Here is a 24419-nt window from a genome sequence, read left to right as displayed (position 1 = left end):
CTAAAACACCAGAAAAATAAACAGTCACGAGGGCCTGACAACCAGCATGTTGAGAAAAGTTGCCTTTTTATGGACTGCAGCGCTCATGCAGCTGCGCCCCCCACTCTCCTATTTGTACACGGTATATCACTTCTGCTTAGCTTTCAAACCTTCCATATTTTTTTGCAAGGATCCAGTATTTGTCCTTCTTTCCTGGCGTCTTACTGGTTCCGTATTGATTGTTTTTGCGACTGCAAGACCTGCCTCTGTCCGCAGCACTCAAGTGTGGCGAGTTCATGTTCCGTGATTCATCAAATAACACGACATACATGGAGAAACATGAAGATGATAGAAAATATACATCTGCCAAAAATCCAAACTTAAGTTTAAATTTCTTGCCACATAGAAGACTTATTAGTAAAGAGGACGCTGTAACATACACAGACGCTCTGTAACACAGAAAGAAATGACATCAGCAAGCTTGAAAAATGTCTCATCTATAAGCCATGTGAAGGAGCCTAGAATTGTTTTTATTTAAATGTTTGCAATATTTTAGAGTTCCTCACGAGGAAACTTTACTATGTATTGAATTGATAAACTGCTATTTTTTTTAAAATAAAATTAAGTAGATGGTTAGTTATTGTGATGTAGAGAAATCCCATAATGTTTACTAATTTTCCCAGGAGGTTCCTCATATCTTAAAATGCTAATGTTGATGCTCCTCTGACCCGCAGCATTAGACACATGTGATGAAGGTGTTTGTGAAATCCTATTACCGTATTTTTCGGAGTATAAGTCGAACCGGCCGAAAATGCATAATAAAGAAGGAAAAAAACATATATAAGTCGCACTGGAGTATAAGTCGCATTTTTGGGGGAAATTTATTTAATAAAACCCAACACCAAGAATAGACATTTGAAAGGCAATTTAAAATAAAGAATAGTGAACAACAGGATGAATAAGTGTACGTTATATGACACATAGATAACCAACTGAGAACGTGCCTGGTATGTTAACGTAACATATTATGGTAAGAGTCATTCAAATAACTATAACATATAGAACATGCTATATGTTTACCAAACAATTTGTCACTCCTAATCGCTAAATCCGATGAAATCTTATACGTCTAGTCTTTTACGTGAATGAGCTAAATATTATTATTTGATATTTTACGGTAATGTGTTAATAATTTCACACATAAGTCGCTCCTGAGTATAAGTCGCACCCCCGGCCAAACTATGAAAAAAAACTGCGACTTATAGTCCGAAAAATACGGTATGTTGTCTGGTGCTAAATTAACCACAAATTGCTACTGGTCCGATATTTCATCAAATATAATGTAAAAAAACAAAACTAAAACGTAAAGCCTTGTACAGCTGCTTACTGACATATGCTATTCATGTTTAAATAACTTTTGCTGGAAATTATGCTGTCAAAGTTAACGTGATAATAACGCGGTAAAAAATGATCGCCGTTAAAGGAACTTACAGGTAACGCGCGATTAACGTGCATACGCCTTGACTCCTTTTTGACCCTCGACCCGTTCCGTAGTGTGGTGAAATGAATGGCGTCCAGTTATTGTGGCACCACAAGCTGAGAAAATATTGAGCATTATTGCACAAAGAAAGCGGGAAGTCTCAGGTTCAAAGGAAAGGACAAGACAAGACAAGACAATTTTATCTTCAATCGCCGTGAGACGACTTCATTGGAACAAACTCTGCTGGCACGCTTTGCTGCTTGCAAAGTGGAGAGCTTCACGTCTGTGTTTACATTACAGTTAAGTACATTTATAACTTAAAATGTAGATTGTTACTTGAACTGCTTTAGCATGATGGAATACAAGCTCAGCAGAAAAAAAAAAGACTGTATAGAGGAAGTCTAAGTGACTTTGATCGGAGACTTTCTTCAAAATGTGTCAAGTCTTTTCTCATACGAGTCACACACATCCGGCTTCAAAATAATAGTGCTACACTTCACATCCGGGCTAATCCACAAAACAACAAAAAATCATCTATCATGCTTTGTCAAATATGTTTTGTAATGCTATTCTGTGATATTTCTACCTAAATAAAAGCTTTCTGGCAGATTGAAATTAAGTCTATTGTAATAGCGGCGGCGATATGACGGCGGTAGACTGTCTTTGAACAAGTCATGTTCACAATAGCACTGTCAAACTCAAAAAGCAGAAGCACGACACACACAACACGACAGCTATGTCTTCTTCGTTACCACTGAGACTCAGTTTAATACTGCAACAATGTCTGCTACTGCCCTCTTTAGCCCACAGCGGGTAATTACAGCTCACTACACAGTATTACCACTGTGACAGTATATTATTTTATATCCTGTACTGATTGATAGTCCGCAATTACAGAATGTTTAACAGGCTGAATATTACATTTTATTTATAAATAAAAAAGGTTAAGACTTTGTCGTGCAGAGACATGAATACATTTAACTTGTGCAACATGTAATAAACAGGATATCAGAAGCATTTATTCAAGTAGAAAAAAATATCACATTTTACATTACCAAACATCTTTGACAATCAAAACATGATTGTAGCAATCCACATTTTGTGTTAATAATGTGTGAAACTGGTATCTAACCATAGTGTTAATCCTCTTAATGCAAGTGATTCTACAGGAGGAAAACAAATTCTGTATTTCTACAAAATACAAAATCTGGCAAGACACCAACGCTCTGGAGGTATTTTTTTTTAATTCTCTTTAAAAGGGTGTTTATGTCTTTTTTTGTTGACCTTATTAAAAATCATAATGTTTGAAAACATTTCATTAAAGCAAACTAAATGTCCAGCCATGGTATTAAAACTTTAAAATGGTCTGTCCAAGGTACCGGTACACTTATTAATGATGAAAAATTATATTTATCCGCGATTAATCGCAATTAATTTTGGGTTAACTATGGACACACTGTGATTAATCGCAATTAAATATTTTAATCGTTTGACAGCCCGACTGCAAATGACAACCGGCTACAACATATCGGTTTATCGGCCTCCTTTATTACTAATAATCGATATCGGTCCTGAAAAAACACATCAGTCGATCTCTAGTTCATATATTCATGTTTAGATAAAGAATGACTCAAAATCCTCAAAGAAAAAAGCCTTTTCGAGTTTTTGTTTGCCATTTCCAGATCAAAGTTGGCTGATGAAGTGTACCAACTTCTCGGTTTATTTCCACATCCTTTTACTGTCCAGGTGAGAGGCAAAATTTGTAATCCAGAATTAACTTTCAACCGTTCAGGGGCAAGAGAGCAGCTCCTTAGCTCATGCTACCGCTTGTCCCTTTCAGGGTCGCGGGGGGTGCTGGAGCTTATCTCAGCTGCATTCGGGCGGAAGGCGGTGTACACCCTGGACAAGTGGCCACCTCACTGCAGGGCCAACACAGATAGACAACATTCACACTCACATTCACACACTAGGAGCAATTTAGTGTTTCCAATCAATCCAACCCCAGTTGCATGTCTTTGGAGGTGGGAGGAAGCCGTAGTACCCTAGGGGAACCCACGCAGTCACGAGGAGAGCATGCAAACTCCACACAGAAAGAACCCGGAATCGAACCCAGGACTTTCGTATTGTGAGGCACATGTACTAACCCCTGTGACACCGTGCTGCCCCCCTCTGATCAATGCGCCGCTAAATGTAGGTCCTTAACATTAGAGCTTATAATACCAATATTGCAAATGTGTGGTTAATATTCAGGTCACGAAAGGTAAATGGAGTATTGTTGGCAGTTTTTAGATGTTTTAGTGGGTTTTACTGTCGGAATAGACACAATGGTGTCGTGGCTCCCATTGGCTCAAGTGTAAGCTGACTTTTATTCACGTTTATTTACCAGTTAGAATGCATAAAAAAGAAAAAAAAGAACAAATGTGTTCTTGTCTCTCATAAGTTTTGTGAATTATAAGCAAAATTCCCCCAAAAATAGCAATTCCCCTTTAAAGATTCTTAAGTTACACACATTTTTTGACATTTGTAACAAGTTTATTCTAATCTATTATATTATAACGATTTAATAGGGACATATTTCACACATAGTCATATTAATAAGTTACAAGTTGTACCTGAAGTGGTTGTTGATGGACTTGGTATTCTTTTCTGCTCAGTGCCGGTTCCAAATCCTCCAAATGCTTCATCCTTCAAAGAAATAAGAATGCAAAAACACGGTATATTAGCATCGATCTGTGTACATATTTGCCAGATGTGCAACACTCGATTTGTTGTGGAGTTATAGTAGATACAAATCAAGACTGCTATAATGACTCAGATGGAGAACATTCACTGGATGTGCTGCTTCACTTTATCTTGTGTGATAATAAACAGACTAACTATCTCTGGGGTTGGGACTGATGGATGAATAAGAAAGTTGATAGTGTCCCTTAGACTAGAGCTTAAAAGAATTTGTGTCAAAGTGACATTTTAAAGAGGAAGAGATTAAAATCGATTCATTCTTGGCCGCTGATGGCCAAATCACAAAGGATAAGTGGAATTGCAAACATTTCTTTGAAATTCCACCAAGTGACTAACACATATCAGTGGTTACAGGCTCCTTGGACAAACAGACTGATGCTGAGGTGCTTGGTCATAGAGCACAATTGAACAATCAAATCGTGACTCAACTGTCAAACCTTCGACTGCTCTGTGACATTTAAAGGTCTCATAACATTTTTTTCCACCAATTTTAGGCTTAAAAAGGTCCCACACTAGTGTATTAAAAGTAGGGATGGGAGATATGGCATGTATCTATATTGCTAAATATATTGCAGCCTCCTGCAATACCAATATCACAATATATTATTTGGAATATAAATGGCAATAAAATCATTTCAAAACGGGTTACAAAGGCTCCTAATTTGGCGGTTCATTTCCAGTTGTATTATTTTGTCAAAACTCTTTTTAATCTACTTGCTGATTTGCAGGTAATATCTGGTTACTTTCTGTTGTAACATGTTTCTATCACACTTCTGTTAAAACGTAATAAGCACCTTTTCTTCTGTTATTTGGCTACTTGACATTAGTTTTGGGCGATACCACACATTTCGGTATTAAGCCAACACCAAGGGGCAGTATTGGTCATACCAATGCTGATAACTCACATTTTCAAGATCATTGAATGATTCCATTTTCATCACAACTATAATCAGGAAAAAAAACAAAGGATGGTGTTGTAAGAATATCACTTCTATATTTAAATCATTTGGTTTTCGCCCCTAAAACCCTTCTGTATTCAGAGACTTATTTTCTGAGTTTGTAAACAATAACAAAAACACCTAATTATTTTTTTGGTAATAGAAAATATTAATCTAACCACTGTAGTATCACACACATCTGCGGTCCTCGCCAAGGTTTCTCATAGTTATTCACATCGACGTCCCACTGGGCTGTGAGTTTTTCCTTGCCCTTATGTGGGCTAAGAACCGAGGATGTCGTTGTGGCTTGTGCAGCCCTTTGAGACACTTGTGATTTAGGGCTATATAAATAAACATTGATTGATTGATTCATAGTATCGACCATATACTGACACTATACTTACATATCATTACTGTCGATATCTGTATCGATCCGCCCACTTTTGTTTACATTCAAGACCTGTGGTTAGCATACCTTCATATGGTGTGTAGCATAGCATGTTTAGCTAAACCTTGTCCTCCAGTAATATTAATACTTGTAAGAAATGTAATTTATGTGCCGCCATGGTGACGAGGATTACTGACTTTTAGAAGTGTCTTTGCACTGTGGAGGGAAGTTAGCCACCAGCAAGAATGCTACATTGAGGACGTGTTTGCTTGCTTGTCGCTGTCAAATTTGCAGGACACAGCTGGAATGTGTCATCAACATACATTATCACGATAGTATTAAAAGCTCCATCGTCGGCCAAATTTACATAATTTATTTTGTATATCGTCTTCATCACACAACGCCAGTTAGAAGTGTATTGGCCAAAATATCCAATTGATGCTGTAAATTAGACAGTTTAAAAGTGCTTTTAGTAATCCCTTCTGGGAACATGTGGTTTGTGTGTCTGTAGGTTTAATGGAAAACTACAATTTTGGGGGCACTTTTGTCCATCTTTCACGATCCCTTTCTCTTTTTTGTGCATTTTAGATAGCCATCTCATGCTGACATAACAATGCAGGGAATGGGGATTCATCTCTTCCACACAGGTTACCGGAGCTTCTGCTATATTGCCTTTGAGTTGGGAAAAGTTCATTTTTGGTTATAAATAAACGTTATCTGAATCCAAATGGAGACATGTGATGTACAGTCGCAGGGCTGTACGTTATGTTTAAAATGATTGTGTTCAGATCCCGATAGGGCTGTACGTTGCGAGCATCTTACTCGCATTTGTGACTAAAAATAGGTTGGGCAAGTATTGAAGAAAAAAATAAAAAATTTTAGATTTTAACCCTTTATTAGCATTTTGCTCCTAAAATAAATGCATCCAAATTTTAACAAACTAGAGTAAAATGTTCGCCCATCTGTATAGCATGTTGGAAATAAACTTAAGCCATAACCCTAACCAAATGAACAAGTGATTGATGAATAGTGTCACTGATTACTCTAAGTGCGCTGAGAGCTGTGTGCGTCCCTCCCTTGCACAGAGGGGAGTGGGTCTGGAACCCCTAGCTCACACACTCAGTCTTCCAACACAGAAGAAACAAGATTTTAGTTGGGGGAACTGGTTAGTAAAAGACAAAGTTTTTTCACCACCTTAAAACTTGACACAAACTGCACTGTGCGGTAGTAACTACAAGGGGTTGGAGGGAAAATTGAACAACAAATCAATGATTGAACTGACAAACTTGCCATCCAAACATTACCCCGTTTGTTGACAAGAACAAACAGTCATGTAAGCATATACAATCTATGCATTAAGCAGAAGTAACACAAACCAGTGAAAGATTTAAAAGAGCTGCTGTCAGAGCCGACAAACCGCCGTTGCTAGCCTGCGTAGCTAACAAAACACCTCAAGCTAAAATGCCTGTGAGACTCCGACTGAGCGTGGACTCGCTGACGCCACACGTCACTAGGCAACAAGTACCGCCTTTTAAAGGCACACACACAGACGCACAGCACACACTGCTCTCATATGAAACTTATCTCTCAACTGCATTACGCCAGATATTTGAAGATTTTTTTAAAGTAATGCATTATTACTTTCCCTAGTGATTAATTATATTCATTAAAGAGCAATTATGTTAGTAATTCAATTACTTTTTTGGTAAAGTAATGAGAATCTATAATTACTTTCTAAAAGTAATTTCCAGAACACAGCATCATGAAGCATTTCACAGGTTGGTGTTCCTGGCTAAAATCTTTGTGTGTATGTCCTATAATAATGTTTACATTGAAAACACCATTATGCCATTTTCCACCGCAGGAACTTTTTCAGTGGGGAAGTTTCCCCTGTGTTTCCACCAAAAACTACCCGAGTAGATTTAGTTTTTATAGGAACCTTTCTGAGTTTCTCCAAGTTAGGTGGGACTTCTCCAAGCGACCAGGAACATTTTTGGGGGCGGGCTGTGTTGTCGAACGCTGATTAATTGAACCCAGTGTTCCTAAAACTTGTTTTTTAAAACCATGATCACCATTGAAATATATGCGGTGACTTGTTTATTTCTTATTTTTTGTGTATTTCTGTTACAACAAACTTGACAGCGGAGAGAAAGAAGAATGAAAGGAGCTTTCGACATGTAGGAACTTTTGTGGGGCGTCTGTGTGCTAAAAAACGCTGATCAGTGGAACTATCTGGCAGTGTTTTTACTCAGCCATAGTATTTAAACTAAATGCAGTTTATTGTTTATTATTTTTACAAACTTAATTTAGTTACGCGAAGCTACGAAATGTGGATGGACTCTTATACGTATTTACAGAGGAGTATGAAGCCGCACTCGAAGCGGGGATCTCAGCTGCTTACTACTCAAAAACTTTGTTGGGCAAATCTGGGGTAAATAGGAGGCAGCAAACGAGTGGACCGAAGGTAAATAAAATCAAATATTAACTGTTTACTTTATTACATGTTGTAAAGTAGTCGGTGACACTCCATTTGTGTAGTTATTAGCCTCAACCTGAGTGCACAGAATGCTAAAGCCAATGTGTTTGTGTTATCGGCTTGAGATAAACACATTTACATGGTATCAGTGTACGTAATAAACATAATAAACCACTTCTCCATTTGTCATCAGCCTGATTTGTATAAACTACCCTGAACTGTGAAATGTGGTGGAAACACAAACCACACACTTCTACAGGAACCTACAGATCCAGAACCAGAAATTTCAGGAAACAAACTTTTGGTGGAAAAGGGCCTATTGTTTGAAGTAAAATGTTTTCATGTTGATGAAGTCGTTTAAAACATGTCCTCTTAAACCAGGGCCCTTTATTGCATATTGTGCTCTTTTGTACTTTTGTTAGCTGATGAATTGCGCATAAATGTTTTTTTTAAAGAAGATTGGAGATTATATTTGACTTTTCCAATATTATATTAAACGCTTTTTCTTGTTTCTTATCTCAAAACACATGTTAAATGGAGATCTTATCATGCAAAACCTACTTTCTTACTTGTTGGTACCTGTTTTTGTGTATTTGGGATCCCAATCAGTCCCGGAAATTTAAAATCATGGCATGGTGGAGATATTTAGTTAAATCAACGGATATTTACATGTATGGGTTAGTTTATGGGCCAAACTATATCGAGATATGAGTTTTGGTCCATACCGCCTAGACCTACACTCGTGTTACCGAAAGTGTTAGCACAGTTTAGGGATGTTTTGTGTTTAATTGAGCGTTAGAATAGGCCTTATGATGGCATGTGTACCTTGTTTAAGTGTCAATAATGAAATTGTGATATTTAAGACATTTCATATTTATCCAAAATGTTTCTGTGCTACTAATATTTTTCATTTAGCAGCACCAGTTCTACTACTGAAAAAGCTAAGCGTATAGCTATGCGTTGGATTACAAAAGCTCCTCCACAAAACTTGAAAACGAATTGAAAGTATTGTAAATTCATGAACTCTAGCGTTAATGGGTAAGGGATGGCTTTAGATGGTAGTAAGAGATTGGTAGTGAGCGCTCAAGGACAATCTTTGGCAGCCGCCGTGTACCTCCTCTACATCTTAACACTGAGCGTGCGTGTGCTTAAGAGTTGAGGTGAGGATGTTGTTTCATGTTTATTTATAGCAGTGTGCAGGGATGCAGTAGAGGTCTGGTTGGCCCACTTTGCAGAGCAGCAGCTGCTATCCTCCTACAAACTACAACCAGTAACCTGCAGCCTGACACTGACACGTTACAAGCGCTGCACATTACACCCAGTCCATGATAATGTGCACATCCTTCACTCGTCCCTGAGCATCTTCTCCGTGTTTTGTTGCTAAGCATCCCCTCTTCTTCCCTCTCCTCACGGAGTCATCCTCTGCGAGCATGCAGCTGCGTCGGGTGGGTGTTGTTGCAGCCCTTGAGGAAAAAGGGGGGCGGGGTGCCAACGGACGACTCTGACTCGCTGTGATGGTGTGAGTAGCGCTCGATGACATCACAGCACTGAACAAGGGCGGGCTGTACGCCGCCACATGTAAACACACGTGAGCGGGACGCGCTTCCGATGCTGTCGGGCAGCAATTTACATGACGGGCTAACGCACGCGGAAGTTTTCACTAGAAAAGACACACACAAATAGCAGCGGAATTTACACAAGCAGCGGGCGGGTGGAGAGTACGCGGGGGAGGGGAGCACAGGCAGGGCAGGCAAATGAGGAAATGGGGGGGAAAGAAGACATGGAAACAGCATCTTGACCCAACAAGAGAGAATGACGTTGTCTCATGGGAGGATGCAAAAGGTCAGGGGCCCAGGCGTGCCAAATCCAAACCTAAACAGCAGGCCTCCCACACACAGCGAGCCGCCCCACCCCCTGCCTTTACCGCCATGCTACCCAAAACACACTTTCAATCGCTCCTCGTTCTGTGGCTTCCGCCCACGAGTGTGCGAAGAGCTCAATAGCAGGGTCACGCTCAGGAAGGAGTAAACAAACACTAGAATTTGAGGTAAGCACTGTGTGCTGCTTTGATTTGGAGCAATGGGATGATAACACAACAGCACTTAAGAGTAGTCAGTGTACAGCTTGTACAGCAGATGTATTATCAACTGGAAATGACTCCAAACACAAGTGGTAAGTGGCGGTAAATGTATCTTGTCTATACAGTCAAGCATGGCGGTGGTAGGGTCATTGTCGGGCTCCATGAGTGCAGCCGGCACTGAGGAAGCTAAGGTTCATTGGGGGAAAACATGAATGCCAACATGTACTGTGACATGGCAAAACACAGCATGTTCTCCTTTGCTGGGACTGGAGCTGCAATTTTGATTAAAAAAAATAATTGCGTTTTTTTTTCTCCAAAATTGCGATTTGATTTGTGATTTTTATATATTATCATGTTACTGTTAGACTTTCAATCCAACATTTTCCTTTCTCAAAGTACCACACATTAGAACATGAATCTTAGTATATAACAATAATGCAGGTAACCATTTAAAATGATTTTATTTTATTTATCATTACTGTAGAATTGTTTACCTTTGTACTGTAATTAAAAGGTAAATAACTTTACCTTAAATAAATAAACAAAAAAAAGAAAATGGACTCTCATTTGTGTAAGCAAAAAATGTAACTTTAAATATTAACTTTAATATGGAACATCTTAAAGTGCATTTTTTTCCCCAAGTTGGAAAAACTAGGTCGGACGTTCTCTTTTTGTTTATTGCCATCACATGATCACAGCATTCTCGCTCGTTTGTCCGTGCTGATGGGTTTATATTTATTTATTTATACATAAAGTGGGCGCAACTTACGAGTGTCTGCGGCCGCAGCTGGAAGTATTTGAAAGCTGGCGCCCTGCTCTCCACCCACTGAGAGCTCAGAGCGATACACAGAGTGAGACCCCTTCCTCCTTGTTTGAAGCCAGAGAAACAAACGCAAGGCTCAACAATTCTGATTAGCAACCATGTCTGTCACTCAAAACAAAACAAAAACCTCAGCCTTTTGCGGTTATTTATCGCATAATTAAAATTTCTATAAGTCGATTAACCATGCAGCCCTATTTAGGACCTTTTTCCACAAATGATAAGGAGCCCAAACACTACTGGAGATCAACAAACGCCTTGTTAACAAGGGCTGTGCGTTGGCTCATTTACAGTGGAAAGTAAATCTATAATGCTCTCGTAGCTGTACACGGACTACTCTACATTGTATACAAGCTAACTTTCTATAATATTATATCCCATGAAAATATATAATAAAAGCGTACAATACTGTCAGGTACAGTTAAATGCATAAACCAAAAGTAGTCTTGACTTGCTGCAGAAAAGAGTAGTACGAGGGACTGTCCCTGAATGCTTGGAGACAAATCTTAGTTTCAATTTGACCGTACAAAACTGTAGGGACTTTTACCGTGACATGCAGATAAGGGACTGCGCTCCTCTGAGGCGAACAATTTCCCTATCATGACATGATAGCTGATGTGACTTAAACCAAACCATACTCATGAGGGACTTTCCACTGTCAATTACTTTAATCATCAACATTTCCAACATGATTTCTCTAAATGCGCTCAGTTTTTCCTGCACTTGAGTGGGCTTTAGGTTTCCGTAAGGCAGATCATATATATCTATTCTGTATTGTGAGGCAAAACAAAACAAGTTCAAACAAAGGACTGTAGAAAAAAGCATAGCTTTATCACTCAACTAATGCATGATTGATACATTGATCAATAATACATGCTTGGCAGAAGTATGATGTCATCCCATCAAACATACAAATATCATCCTATCATATTGGTATGTCAGACTTAGCCTTGTCGTGGTTTAACTCTTATCTTACTGACAGGATGCAATGCGTCTCCCATAATAATGTGACCTCTGACTATGTTAAGGTAACGTGCGGAGTTCCTCAGGGTTCGGTTCTTGGCCCTGCACTCTTTAGTATTTACATGCTGCCGCTAGGCGACATCATACGCAAATACGGTGTTAGCTTTCATTGCTATGCTGATGACACCCAACTCTACATGCCCCTAAGGCTGACCAACACGCCGGATTGTAGTCAGCTGGAGGCGTGTCTTAATGAAATTAAACATTGGATGTCCGCTAACTTCTTGCAACTCAACGCCAAGAAAACGGAAATGCTGATTATCGGTCCTGCTAAACACCGACATTTATTTAATAATACCACCTTAACATTTGACAACCAAACAATTACACAAGGCGAATCAGTAAAGAATCTGGGTATTATCTTCGACCCAACTCTCTCGTTTGAATCACACATTAAGAGTGTTACTAAAACGGCCTTCTTTCATCTCCGTAATATCGCTAAAATTCGTTCTATTTTATCCACTAGCGACGCTGAGATCATTATTCATGCGTTCGTTACGTCTCGTCTCGACTACTGTAACGTATTATTTTCGGGTCTCCCTATGTCTAGCATTAAAAAATTACAGTTGGTACAAAATGCGGCTGCTAGACTTTTGACAAGAACAAGAAAGTTTGATCATACTACGCCTATACTGGCTCACCTGCACTGGCTTCCTGTGCACTTAAGAAGTGACTTTAAGGTTTTACTACTTACGTATAAAATACTACACGGTCTAGCTCCGTCCTATCTTGTCGATTGTATTGTACCATATGTCCCGGCAAGAAATCTGCGTTCAAAGAACTCCGGCTTATTAGTGATTCCCAGAGCCCAAAAAAAGTCTGCGGGCTATAGAGCGTTTTCTATTCGGGCTCCAGTACTATGGAATGCCCTCCCGGTAACAATTAGAGATGCTACCTCAGTAGAAGCATTTAAGTCCCATCTTAAAACTCATTTGTATACCCTAGCCTTTAAATAGCCCCCCTGTTGGACCAGTTGATCTGCCGTTTCTTTTCTTTTCTCCTCTGCTCCCCTTTTCCTTGAGGGGGGGGGGGCACAGGTCCGGTGGCCATGGATGAAGTGCTGGCTGTCCAGAGTCGGGACCCGGGGTGGACCGCTCGCCTGTGCATCGGCTGGGAACATCTCTACGCTGCTGACCCGTCTCCGCTCGGGATGGTGTCCTGCTGGCCCCACTATGGACTGGACTCTTACTATTATGTTGGATCCACTATGGACTGGACTCTCACAATATTATGTCAGACCCACTCGACATCCATTGCTTTCGGTCTCCCCTAGAGGGGGGGGGTTACCCACATATGCGGTCCTCTCCAAGGTTTCTCATAGTCATTCACATCGACGTCCCACTGGGGTGAGTTTTTCCTTGCCCGTATGTGGGCTTTGTACCGAGGATGTCGTTGTGGCTTGTGCAGCCCTTTGAGACACTTGTGATTTAGGGCTATATAAATAAAGATTGATTGATTGATTGATTGATCCTTTCAAATGGAGTTCATAAATAATGCAAGAAGTGAAATAATTGACAGTAAGTTTTACATCCACTTGGGGCCAGGTACTAAACTTAATACTTTTATAGACACCGGCCGAATTCCGTTAGTACGACAGGGTTCAGATTAGGGCTGGGCTATATATCTATATACCATATTTTTCGGACTATAAGTCGCAGTTATTTTCATAGTTTGGCCGGGCTCCAGTGCGACTTATATATGTTTTTTTCCTTCTTTATTGTGCATTTTCGGCAGGTGCGACTTATACTCCGGTGCGATTTATACTCCGAATAATACGGTACTCGATATATCGCGGGTTTGTCTCTGTGCGATATAGAAAATGACTATATCGTGATATTCGAGTATACGTTATCACACAGTTGCTTTTAGCTGCAAGCATTACACTACAGGCGTTTCTCACTCTTTCTTGTCTCTCCTTCTCACAGAGACTTAAACAAGCGCACCTTCTTACATACGTCACATACGTATACGCCCTCGCTGAGCAGAGAAGTAGCGGCATGGCTAAAGTTAGCTGTGGTGCGAGTGGTAATACGAGAGAAAGAAGGTGCGAATCTGGTAACAAATGAAAGAAGAATTAATTCCTAAGAAAAACAGCACGTGGTCCATCGTCTGGCGGTGGTTTGGCTTCAAGTGGGAATATGTCGAACAGACAACCGTAATTTGTCAAGTGTGGGGCGAAAGCGTTGCTACAAAAAGTAGCATTACTGCTAAAATGTAGCATCATTTGAAAAGTCACCCGCTAGAAAATGAAGAGTGCTTGAAACTCCGCATGTCAACATCTCTGTTCGGTACCACACCAACAAAATGCAGAGGCCACCATATCCACATCAACACCGTATGAAAAAAATAGTCCACGACATAAGGAGATAACGTCCGCCGGAACCTACCACATAGCGAAGGACGTACACAATTTGATTTCCTATTATGCAGCTCATTTTTATTTGACATTTATTGAAATATCTTGTGTGACATCATGCACAGAAGTGCACTTTATTTGTTTTAAACTATTGTAGTGGCGTTCTGTACAAAAAGTGCACTTTAATTTAGTGTTGTTTTGATTTGTCATCTCAGTGACATCATGCACAAAAGTGCACTCATAGCTTGTTTTAAAATGTCTCTGACAATCTTGCACGTTCTGTTTTGAAATGACATGAATGTTTGTGCCACTGCTTAATAACTGTTTAATAAATACATTTTTGGTAAATTGACTTAGTTGTGATTTCCCTCTCTGCATGAAAGTTTAAAATGAGCATATATTAATGTAGTATGAAGAAGAATGTTTTAATGTAGACACATAGAATCATCATACTGCTGTGATTATATGCATAAAGTATTAATTAAGGCAAAATATCAAGATATATATCGTGTATCGCGATATGGCCGACAAATATAGAGATAATAAAAAAAGGCCATATCGCCCAGCTCCAGTTCAGATTCACGTAAAATCAAGCTATTTTACTAATTTAGTTTCATGTGAGGTCACTAATAGTATAATGGTCCAGGCTAACAAAGCAAGATGCCTGATAGAAAGCGCTCCAAAGTAAGGCCACTTTTCAAGCTTGATGCTAATTGGATATGCCACAGACATGCTACCTATTAGCATTAGCGATTTTACATGGCAATTTCAACACCTTGAATGTGGTAATGAAAACTACAACTAAGATGCATGTTACAATCAACGTGGTGTGTAATAGGTATAATACTTACAGTATTAAACAGAGCTGTCAAACCTGCGGCCTGCAGGCCTGAACAGATTTAATCTGGTCCACGGCCCGCAAGATCAGTTTGCTAAAAAAAATTAGCTGCATTTTTTAATGAAAGACACTGTTGTTGTAAATGTGTCCACTGGATGTCGCAATAGCAATTCAAGTGTAACCCACATTACACATGACAGTGTTTAAAGACGTTGTGTCAGCTGACTTTAAGTGCCCTCTGGATTGGCTGCCGCTACTCCAATCAGCGCAGATGCAAGCAATCAGCTGCTCCTGATGTGGCTGGCAGCACATGGCGGCAGTATCGATGCACAATACCTTCTTTCATTTTAAATTATCCACTCAACGGATAAAATAATGAAACGGTAAGATGCAAAGACTTAAGTCAACTTGACTATCATCATTTTAGTTAGAGTTCCATGCAGCGCTTGCAATTGGTTGAATGCATGATGCGCACCCTGATCTCCATTGTAAAAATGTGTGTTTCTACATTTGTTGTGTTTGTTCTATTTCATTTTAAGCTTAAATCTACTATGTTCACCTTGGTTACATGTGTAGTTATATTACCTTGGTTTTGGCAATGGTGTCACTTTGATCATTGTTTTGTTTATATCATAATTGTAATATTTGACTGATGATAAATGAATTTGTTGTGGCAGTTGCTGATTTCACCAATGCGGCGGTTTGAGGAAACACTTTGCTTTTCCAAACAATTTTAAAAGGTGAACAGCCATCATGAGAATGCTAAACAGTAAGTGCTTAAAGTTTAATGGCTTTGTAAAAACACTGAGACAAAGTCTAAGTTCATTATGTTCTTTGTGGTGTTTTTGAAACGGCACAAATTTTTTCCTCAGAATTTTAAAATAACTTTGCCTAGACTATTTGTAAGATGTGAATTTTCAGAATACACTTGTTCTATTTTTGGCCAACGTAAGACTAAGAAAACAATCTGAATTTGTCTTTATTAAAAAAATTTAATGCCATGATTTTAGCAGTCCAGCCCGCGTGGGAACAGATTTTCCGCCATGCGGACCCTGAGTTAAACTGTGTTTGACACCCCTGCGTAGTTCAACAAAAGACAAGACTGGCACATTTGACTTAATGGCAAAGACTACTTCCTGAATATGATAACATATGGAGGACAAACTGAAATGAATGCAATACTTGGAAATAAGACTTAAAAGAAGTGTAACAAAAAATATAGTAACAACTGGACAGCATAGTTATTATCTAGGGCTGCAGCTATGATTAATTAGTAATCGAGTAATCTACCGATTAGTAATCGGATAGAATACACTTTAAAGTCTCTGTGTATTTTAGGGAAAATAGTTAAAATAAATTTAAAAAAAATTCTGCTTGCCATCACTTTCATGTTTTTCTTAATAATTGCACTTTCAAACAGAATATTAATACGATGCTTGTTTCTGATAGATTTAATCGATTTATCGTCACAGCCCTATCATTAGCTCAGTCTTAAATAATACACCTCAAAAATTGTATTTTATAATTAGGAAATTAACATTTATTACCACATGAACACACACAAACGTACCAAAAATGAGTACCGTTGAGTACCGCTAGAGTCGTTACTCGCCACATTGTGTTCCAAATTTTGCGGCTATTGGATTTATTTTTTAAAGCATATTCTACCCTTTTTTGGTCCTAAATTAAGCATTTCAATTATAAAAATGGCTAACAAAATATACAAATATCAATACCACAGTAGTATTAGGAGACCACACCAATCAGCACGGGCTGTTCAGTATCGCGGCCACTGATTGGCATTAAGGTTTTCGGATTAAATGAGTGTGTGGCTCCGAAATGACAACACAGGCATGGCTTCTTAAAGATGGGCGCTTTACTTGGGTTTATGCCGTGAAAACTACAGGACAGGACATGAAATACAATGCTTTAGACAGTCCAGTCACAGGCAAATAAAGTGCTAAACAAAATGGCTACCTCATGCCACGTCGGAGGTTCTTGGGCAGCAAATATTTCAGTCTTGTGCATACTAAATGAGCGTACAATAATTAGACCAATGCACTTTACAAATATACAGAATAATTCGACACAATATGACAAAATACCTTGTGCAGCTAGCTAAATGTTCTTGCTGCTGCTGCGGATGGCTCGCTCAAACTCTTTTGCATGTCTGGGCGAATGCAGGTCTCGCAGCCTCTTATACTAAACCAAAACCTTGCGAGAATAGCGGTGTAACAAAAGGAAATAAATTGCCCTTTTATAGCAAAAAAAAAGTTGTCTTATTTATAAAAAATGTAACATAAATTCACAACCATGATAATTTTCAACAAAAAATATTAACCCTTAAAACAAAAATATTAAGTGTAAGTTTCTTAACGAGTGTTAAGTTTACATAAGGATGTTATTTCACCTTTAGGGGCTCTCATAATGTTGAAAACGTATTTAAAAAAGGTTGTAAAGATGTTTTATTATGCTCTAGCTATTAAAATATTTGTTTTATAATGAATCATTCCTACTTCGTGAAAATGTATTTATCGCGGTAATGTCCGTAACCAGTTAACAGTGATAAACGGGAGATGACTGGATCTTTCTCCATGGAATTGGTACAGTATCAGTTCAAATGTGAAAGGTACCCATCCTCATGTGCGCATGCAATATACAGTTGAAACTAAAGACCAGACATTAAAAATTTAGCCTGAATTGAATGCACTGACTTTTACACTTAGTTTTTATGCTTAGCATTTGCACTGATTTAGTTGAAGATCTTAGCGGACCCAAAAGGCTGAAAAATGTGACAAATGTCTGTGCTAGCGTGGAAACCAGACACCGCAAAAATGTGGCAAATTCCTCACATGAGGTTACCAAATTGCCTGTATTTGCCCCTAAAAAAGCTGTGAGTGAAAATATGTAGAGCATCAACTTCAATTCATTCTCTCTGCGGAGTTCCTAAGGGTAGCAATACTAATGCCCCATTTACACAGACTGTAAAAGCCACTCTCTTTCTTGTGCCCGCTTCTAAATTCAAGGATTCAAGTAATTTTATTGTCATACCAGCACACATGAGACACAAATTTAGCATGTAAAGTCACAGGTTTAGTCTAATGATTACCACAAGAACAATAGTAAGTATATAGTAATTTAAACAGAATATGATGTAAATAAAGTAGGTGGTAAACAGCACAGGTCAAAAAGAAGTAGATTATAAACAGAATCCTGTATTGCAAATACAATGTCAAAACAAAGACAGCAAACCAAATAAAAGCCCAGTTCAGCACAGTTGGGACATGTGTGCAAGTTAACAGCACAAAGTTGACACTGCTTTTTTATTTTTTGCACAATTACACTAATAATTCACTTTGCTGAGTTGCATGAAAACCAAAAACAAATGTCAGCAATACTGAAAGGTGCTACCCTTTACTGTATCGCCATTTGACGACAACACGTTGTAAGGGCGCCGTTGACAAATGACAAAAAGTAACACTTTTGTCATTTGAGCAAGTGACTCAATGTCCAGTTATGAGTCACAAATAAGAAGGGGAGGACTGCACTCGTACGTATGAGTAAGATCAGAAGGACGAGAGTGAGTCAGCCAGAAGGAAGCACGCGTACATCATTAGGTACACCTTCACTAAAATCACCTAATAAGATGTGATATGTTCCCTCGTATGCAGTAAAAGCAGCCCAGTGCTGTATTTTGTCACTATAACAGTTCAAGTCGGAGTATAGATCATGTCCATTGTACGAGTAAGACAAGTCACTGCAGATTCATTTTAATTTTAATTTATTGCACAAGGATTAGATATGTTACATTTTAAATCATTTACCCTTCTGTAAAACAGCCAAGCACTCCTTTCATGTACAAGATCTTTGACGTCTCTATGCCTTTGCTTTAATGTGTGGTGCAACCGTTTTTTAAGATTATTTTTTGATACATAGGGATGTGCCGATCAGTATCGGCCGATTTTCTGATCACCATTGACGATTAATGCCTTTGAATGCTGATCACAAACGTTGATCACCTCTGGCTAATATTGTATTTATTTTTTGTCCCCCAGCTAGCAAACTAGGAGCTTATTATGCATCTCAATACACAATTTGGCGGCACTAACTAAATTCATTATAATTCCCTCCAATACGGCAAATAAACCAAATTTTTTTATATTTTAAGTTTCATTATAAAGTATCATTCAGGGTTTGCCCTAGATTGCCACTATACAAGTCGGCGGTGAGGGCGAGGCTATGTATGACATGATCATTTTTATTTGCAATGTTGCATATATTTTCTTTAAGAAGGCTAAACAAATGTATGTATTCTTAAAAACAGATATTAGTGTTATTAGTGATTAATAATATAGAAATGTGTTCAATGAAGTTTAAATTGTTGTTGCTTATTGTAAAAGGTAACACAGGACACAATTTATTCTGACCTCCCTGACTGTTGCAATTTAGTCTGCCAAATCTGTAAAAAGTCTTAAGAGTTAAATTTGGAAAAAATGACTTTAGTTGTTTTGTTAATATTCTTCACAATGAAGTCACTTTAAAATTAACCACACTAAATAAAGTACATTATACATACAAATTAAGTGCACATAAAAGTAGGAATCACGTTAGATTAATAATATAATTTGGAATAAACAGAAAAAAGCAATATAATTATGCAGGATGAAAGTTGAGCTCTAATGCCATTAGCTTAATGCTAACGTACCATGGACTAGCTCATAGACAAGCTAACTCAAATTAGCTTGGCCATACGCAGGGTACATACATAGACAATCATTCACACTAACATGCATATCTATGGACAAGTTACGGTCTCTAATGCAGTGTTTTTCAACCACTGTGCCGCGGCACACGAGTGTACCGTGATTTACAGTCTGGTGTGCCATGGGAGATTATCTAGTTTCACCTATTTGGGTTAAAAATATTTTTTGCAAACGAGTAATTATAGTCTGCAAATGATGTGTTGTTGTTGAGTTTCTGTACTGTCTGGAGTTCGGCAGACTTACCACGTTATACTCTTCCATATCAGTAGGTGGCAGCAGGTAGCTAATTGCTTTGTAGATGTTGGAAACAGCAGGAGGCAGTGTCCAGATAAAAAGGTGTGTAATGCTTAAACCAAAAATCAACAAAAGGTGAGTGCCCCCAAGAAAAGGCATTGAAGCTTAGGGAAGGCTATGCAGAGCGAGACTAAAACTGAACTGGCTTACAAAGTAAACAAAAACAGAATGCTGGACGACAGCAAAGACTTACCGTACTGTGGAGCAAAGACCATGTACATCCGAACATGACATGACAATCAACAATGTCCCCACAAAAAACAACTGAAATATTCTTGATTGCTAAAACAATGTAGATGCGGGAAATATCGCTCAAAAGGAAGACATGAAAACTGCTACAGGAAAATACCAAAAAAAAAAGAGAAAAATCCACCAAAATAGGAGCGCAAGACAAGAACTAAAACACGACACACAAGAAAACAGAAATAAACTCAAAATAAGTCAGGGCGTGATGTGACAGGTCACCTACTTTGAAACAAGAGCTGTAGTGATGCATGGTTATGGTTTAAAGTCATACCAAACAATTGTGACATTTTGATTGATTGAAACTTTTATTAGTAGATTGCACAGTACAGTACATATTCCGTACAATTGACCACTAAATGGTAACACCCGAATAAGTTTTTCAACTTGTTTAAGTCGGGGTCCACGTTAATCAATTTATGGTAACAACAACAACTTTTTACTATCAACAGAGTTTAGTTTTTTTAATGATTTCTGCTGGTGGTGTGCCTCCGCATTTTTTCAAACGCAAAAAATGTGCCTTGGCTCAAAAAAGTTTGAAAAACACTGCTCTAATGAACCGAACATACATTTTTGGAATGTGGGATGAAAACTGGAGTGACAAGAGACGTCCAAATGGAAGTTTGAAGACGCACACGGCGTAAAGTTAGACGTTATTGTCGGTAGTAATGGCAAAAGATTTAGGGTAGTTTACACTGACTTGAACAAGAAATGCATTAATTAGCTTAAAATACATTAATTTTCAACTCTCCCTCCTTAAATTTGCCGGGTGTCAACTCGTTTAGGTGCACGACCAGCTGCTGCCACGCTTCTGACAGGCGATTTAAATGCATTTTTTTCCTAAATAAAGCAATGAGAAACGTTTTTAGGATATTTGAGCTGTTTTTCAAGTAAATAATAGGCTATATACGGCATATCCATTCATACATTATATCACTTAATTTTGTTATCATGTTAGAAAAGGTGTCTTCATGTAAAAAAATACAAAAATAAAAATACTTTAAACTTATTTTGAAGGTCATTATCACTGGAAGACGAGGCTAAACATGTTACACACCGAGCGCAAGCAGGAGCAGGCATGCTAACAGCTAAGCTAGTCACTAAACTAGATAGAAACAACAAAGGAAATACATTTTTTGAAATAATTATTATACTTTAAATATAAATGGAACTTTGTTGCAGCAGAGAGTAATCAGTTATTAACAAGAAATTAACAAATACCGAGTCAAGAGAGAGGATAATAAAACAACCGTTGGGTGTTAGCATCGTCGCAGTACACTACACTTACCGTATTTCCTTGAATTAGCGCCGGGGCGGTAATTCATTTAAAACCTCTTCTCACTCCGGCGCTTACCAAAGGCATGCAGTAAATTTAGGCCTGCGCTTATAAATTTAAAACCTCTTCTCACTCCGGCGCTTACCAAAGGCATGCGGTAAATTTAGGCCTGCGCTTATAAATTTGAGTGTGATGTAAGGATACCATCGTGAAAAGCACATTTAATAAAAAAAAACGTTATTATGGTCTTACCTTTACTTATAAATTAAGTCCATGCGCCGCTCCTTCTGAACAAAAAGCATCGATAACTTGTTTATAGAAGTCTTCCTTATCTTTCTTCAGTTTTAAAAGTCTCTCTGTCTCGATGGAGATCTTCCTTTAATTATTACATCCTGCTTCGATTGAAAGTCCAGTTTAGAAAATTGCTGTTGTCACTTCTTCTGCAGCCGAGTAGTCGCAAGAATGATTCCTGGGATCACTAGCGCCCTCTACCATCATGAGGCGGGAGTCATTTAATGACTCATATTTGACACACGCAGCTATATTAATAAAACATTTTTACTGTTCTTTTTAGCATATTCAATAGCTTGGACCTTAAATCCTACTGAATAGCTCTTTATCTTCTTCCCTTTATGCGATTTTAAATTATTGAAATTAGCCTCCTCCATTTTGGAAAATGATGCCTTGAAAGGTGAAGTGTCACTCGTGACGTGACGAGTTTGACCCGGCGGTAAAACGAGACATGCGCTAATTATTTTGCTAAACAAGTTTGACCCGGCAGTAATTCTAAGCATGCGCTAATTCTAAGCATGCGCTAATTATTTTGGGAAACGAGTTTGATCCGGCGGTAAAACGAGGCATGCGGATAATATATACCCGGCGGCAATTCAAGGAAATACGGTAAGAGGAGTGCGGATCAATCCATAAATTGGTTGTGTTGACAACAAGGTTAATATGTATATAATCGATACTAAAATGATCAGATCGAGATTTTTATTTTCTCAAAATATTTTCTTTATTATGCATTTTCGGCCGGTGGTGCGACGTATACTCCGGAGCGACTTATAGTCCGAAAAATACGGTACTATAGACTTTGTTTTGCTCAAATAATTGTATGTACTATAAGAGAATAAGGGAACTAGTTAAAATGGTGTGTTCATATTGTATAACTGTCAATAGCACTCACCATAAATAAATAGAAAAATGTACAGTTAATACATGTGAGCAGTATTAGTTAGGCCAGGCGAATATTGCTGAAATCGCGATATGAGTGCTTTATATCGGTCGATATCTATAATTATTTATATTTTTATGACCTATCAAAAATAAAGACAAGGAGAAAAACATGTTAAATATAAAGAATTGTATCAAAAATATTTAAAAAATAATAAAAAAAATTAAATATAACCTACTTTTATGATTATAATCCCCTCAGCTATCAAGGCAAAAAGGAAAGGAAAAGTCAACACAACCACGGAAACTCTCGGTCGATCGCAAAAACCCAAGTAGGGCAAAAATAAAAGCAGGTGACCGATCAGTATCGGCCAATTTCTTGAAAAATTCAGTTTGCAGATTTAAGTATTTTATTGCCAATCCAAAAACGGCAATCACTTTGTTGATATTCTTCACAATGAAGTCACTTTAAAACTAACCACACTAAATAAAGTAAATTATACACACAAATGAAGTGCTCATGCAAGTAGGAATCGCATTAGATTAATAATATAATTAGGAATAAACGAAAAAAGAAATATGAATTATGCAGGATGAAGGGTAAGCTCTAACGCTGTTAGCTTAATGCTAACGTGCAATGGACTAGCTCATAGACAAGCGAACTCAAATTAGCATGGCCGTACGCAGAATACATACATAGTCAATCATTCACACTGACATTTATATCTATGGACAATTTACAGTCTCCAATGAACCTAACATACATATTTTTGGAATGTGGGATGAAACTGGAGTGACAAGAGAAAACTCATGCACTTATAGGGACAAATTCACACTCCACATAGAGTCGTTTAAATTAAAATGTCAAAAAAAGTAACAAGTAAGAAATGACTAATAATGTGTAACAAATAGTACTAAGTGTGAAAATGTAAACCTAGAGAAACCTGAGAAAAACTATTTTCTTCAGGTTTAGTGTTGGCTGCGGTGGTGTGGTATTATTGGTTACAAGCGCCTTGGTCAGACTACGGTCCGTTATACAAAATCCCAAAAAAACTGCCGTAATGTCGAGGTGACTTTTCCTGTTTAATCCCCGAGCATTTTTGCTCTCTGCAGCACTCGTTTTTAGTTTCTTTTCTCAGTCCATGCAAAGATTTAAACGAGACAACAAGATGGCGCAGCCAAATCTTACCTGATTGGTCACTCCCACTGATCAGTTATCACTTCCTGCTCAATTAGCCTGTGCCTTTGTTCGTGCAACCAACCTTGCTTTGCAACTTCTTGTTTCTTCCGACGAAGAAAAAAAATATACGGCATGTATCGAACAGTTTATAGAGCGCATTTTCTACTGATATTGATTGCGTGTCTATCGCGATATGTATTGGTATCGTTTTATCGCCCAGCTAAACTACTCATGCATGATCGTATCAGAAACAGCAGCATAAAATAATGCTGATCTGAACATCCCAAGTAATAACAATAATACAAATAATACAAGTGGAATTTGAAGCAGCTGATGCTTTAGTTTGCCACATTCCGGGAATGTCTTCCCTTTG

At 38.3% G+C, this 24419-nt stretch overlaps 1 protein-coding gene across 2 annotated transcripts in view; it reads right to left on the bottom strand.

Moving 5' to 3' along the window:
* Window positions 1–24419, bottom strand: part of kmt2a (lysine (K)-specific methyltransferase 2A) — an 89765-nt gene that overhangs the window by 53488 nt on the left and 11858 nt on the right. For both annotated transcript variants that reach the window (XM_061972890.2, XM_061972891.2), the window contains exon 2: window positions 4072–4144. In XM_061972890.2, coding sequence (XP_061828874.1) covers window positions 4072–4144 — 73 coding nt within the window. The remainder of the gene's footprint in view (window positions 1–4071; window positions 4145–24419) is intronic.

This window comes from Nerophis lumbriciformis, linkage group LG17 (assembly GCF_033978685.3).
Source record: "Nerophis lumbriciformis linkage group LG17, RoL_Nlum_v2.1, whole genome shotgun sequence".
In the NCBI taxonomy this organism is placed as follows: domain Eukaryota; kingdom Metazoa; phylum Chordata; class Actinopteri; order Syngnathiformes; family Syngnathidae; genus Nerophis; species Nerophis lumbriciformis.
This window is presented reverse-complemented; position numbering and strand designations above follow the sequence as displayed.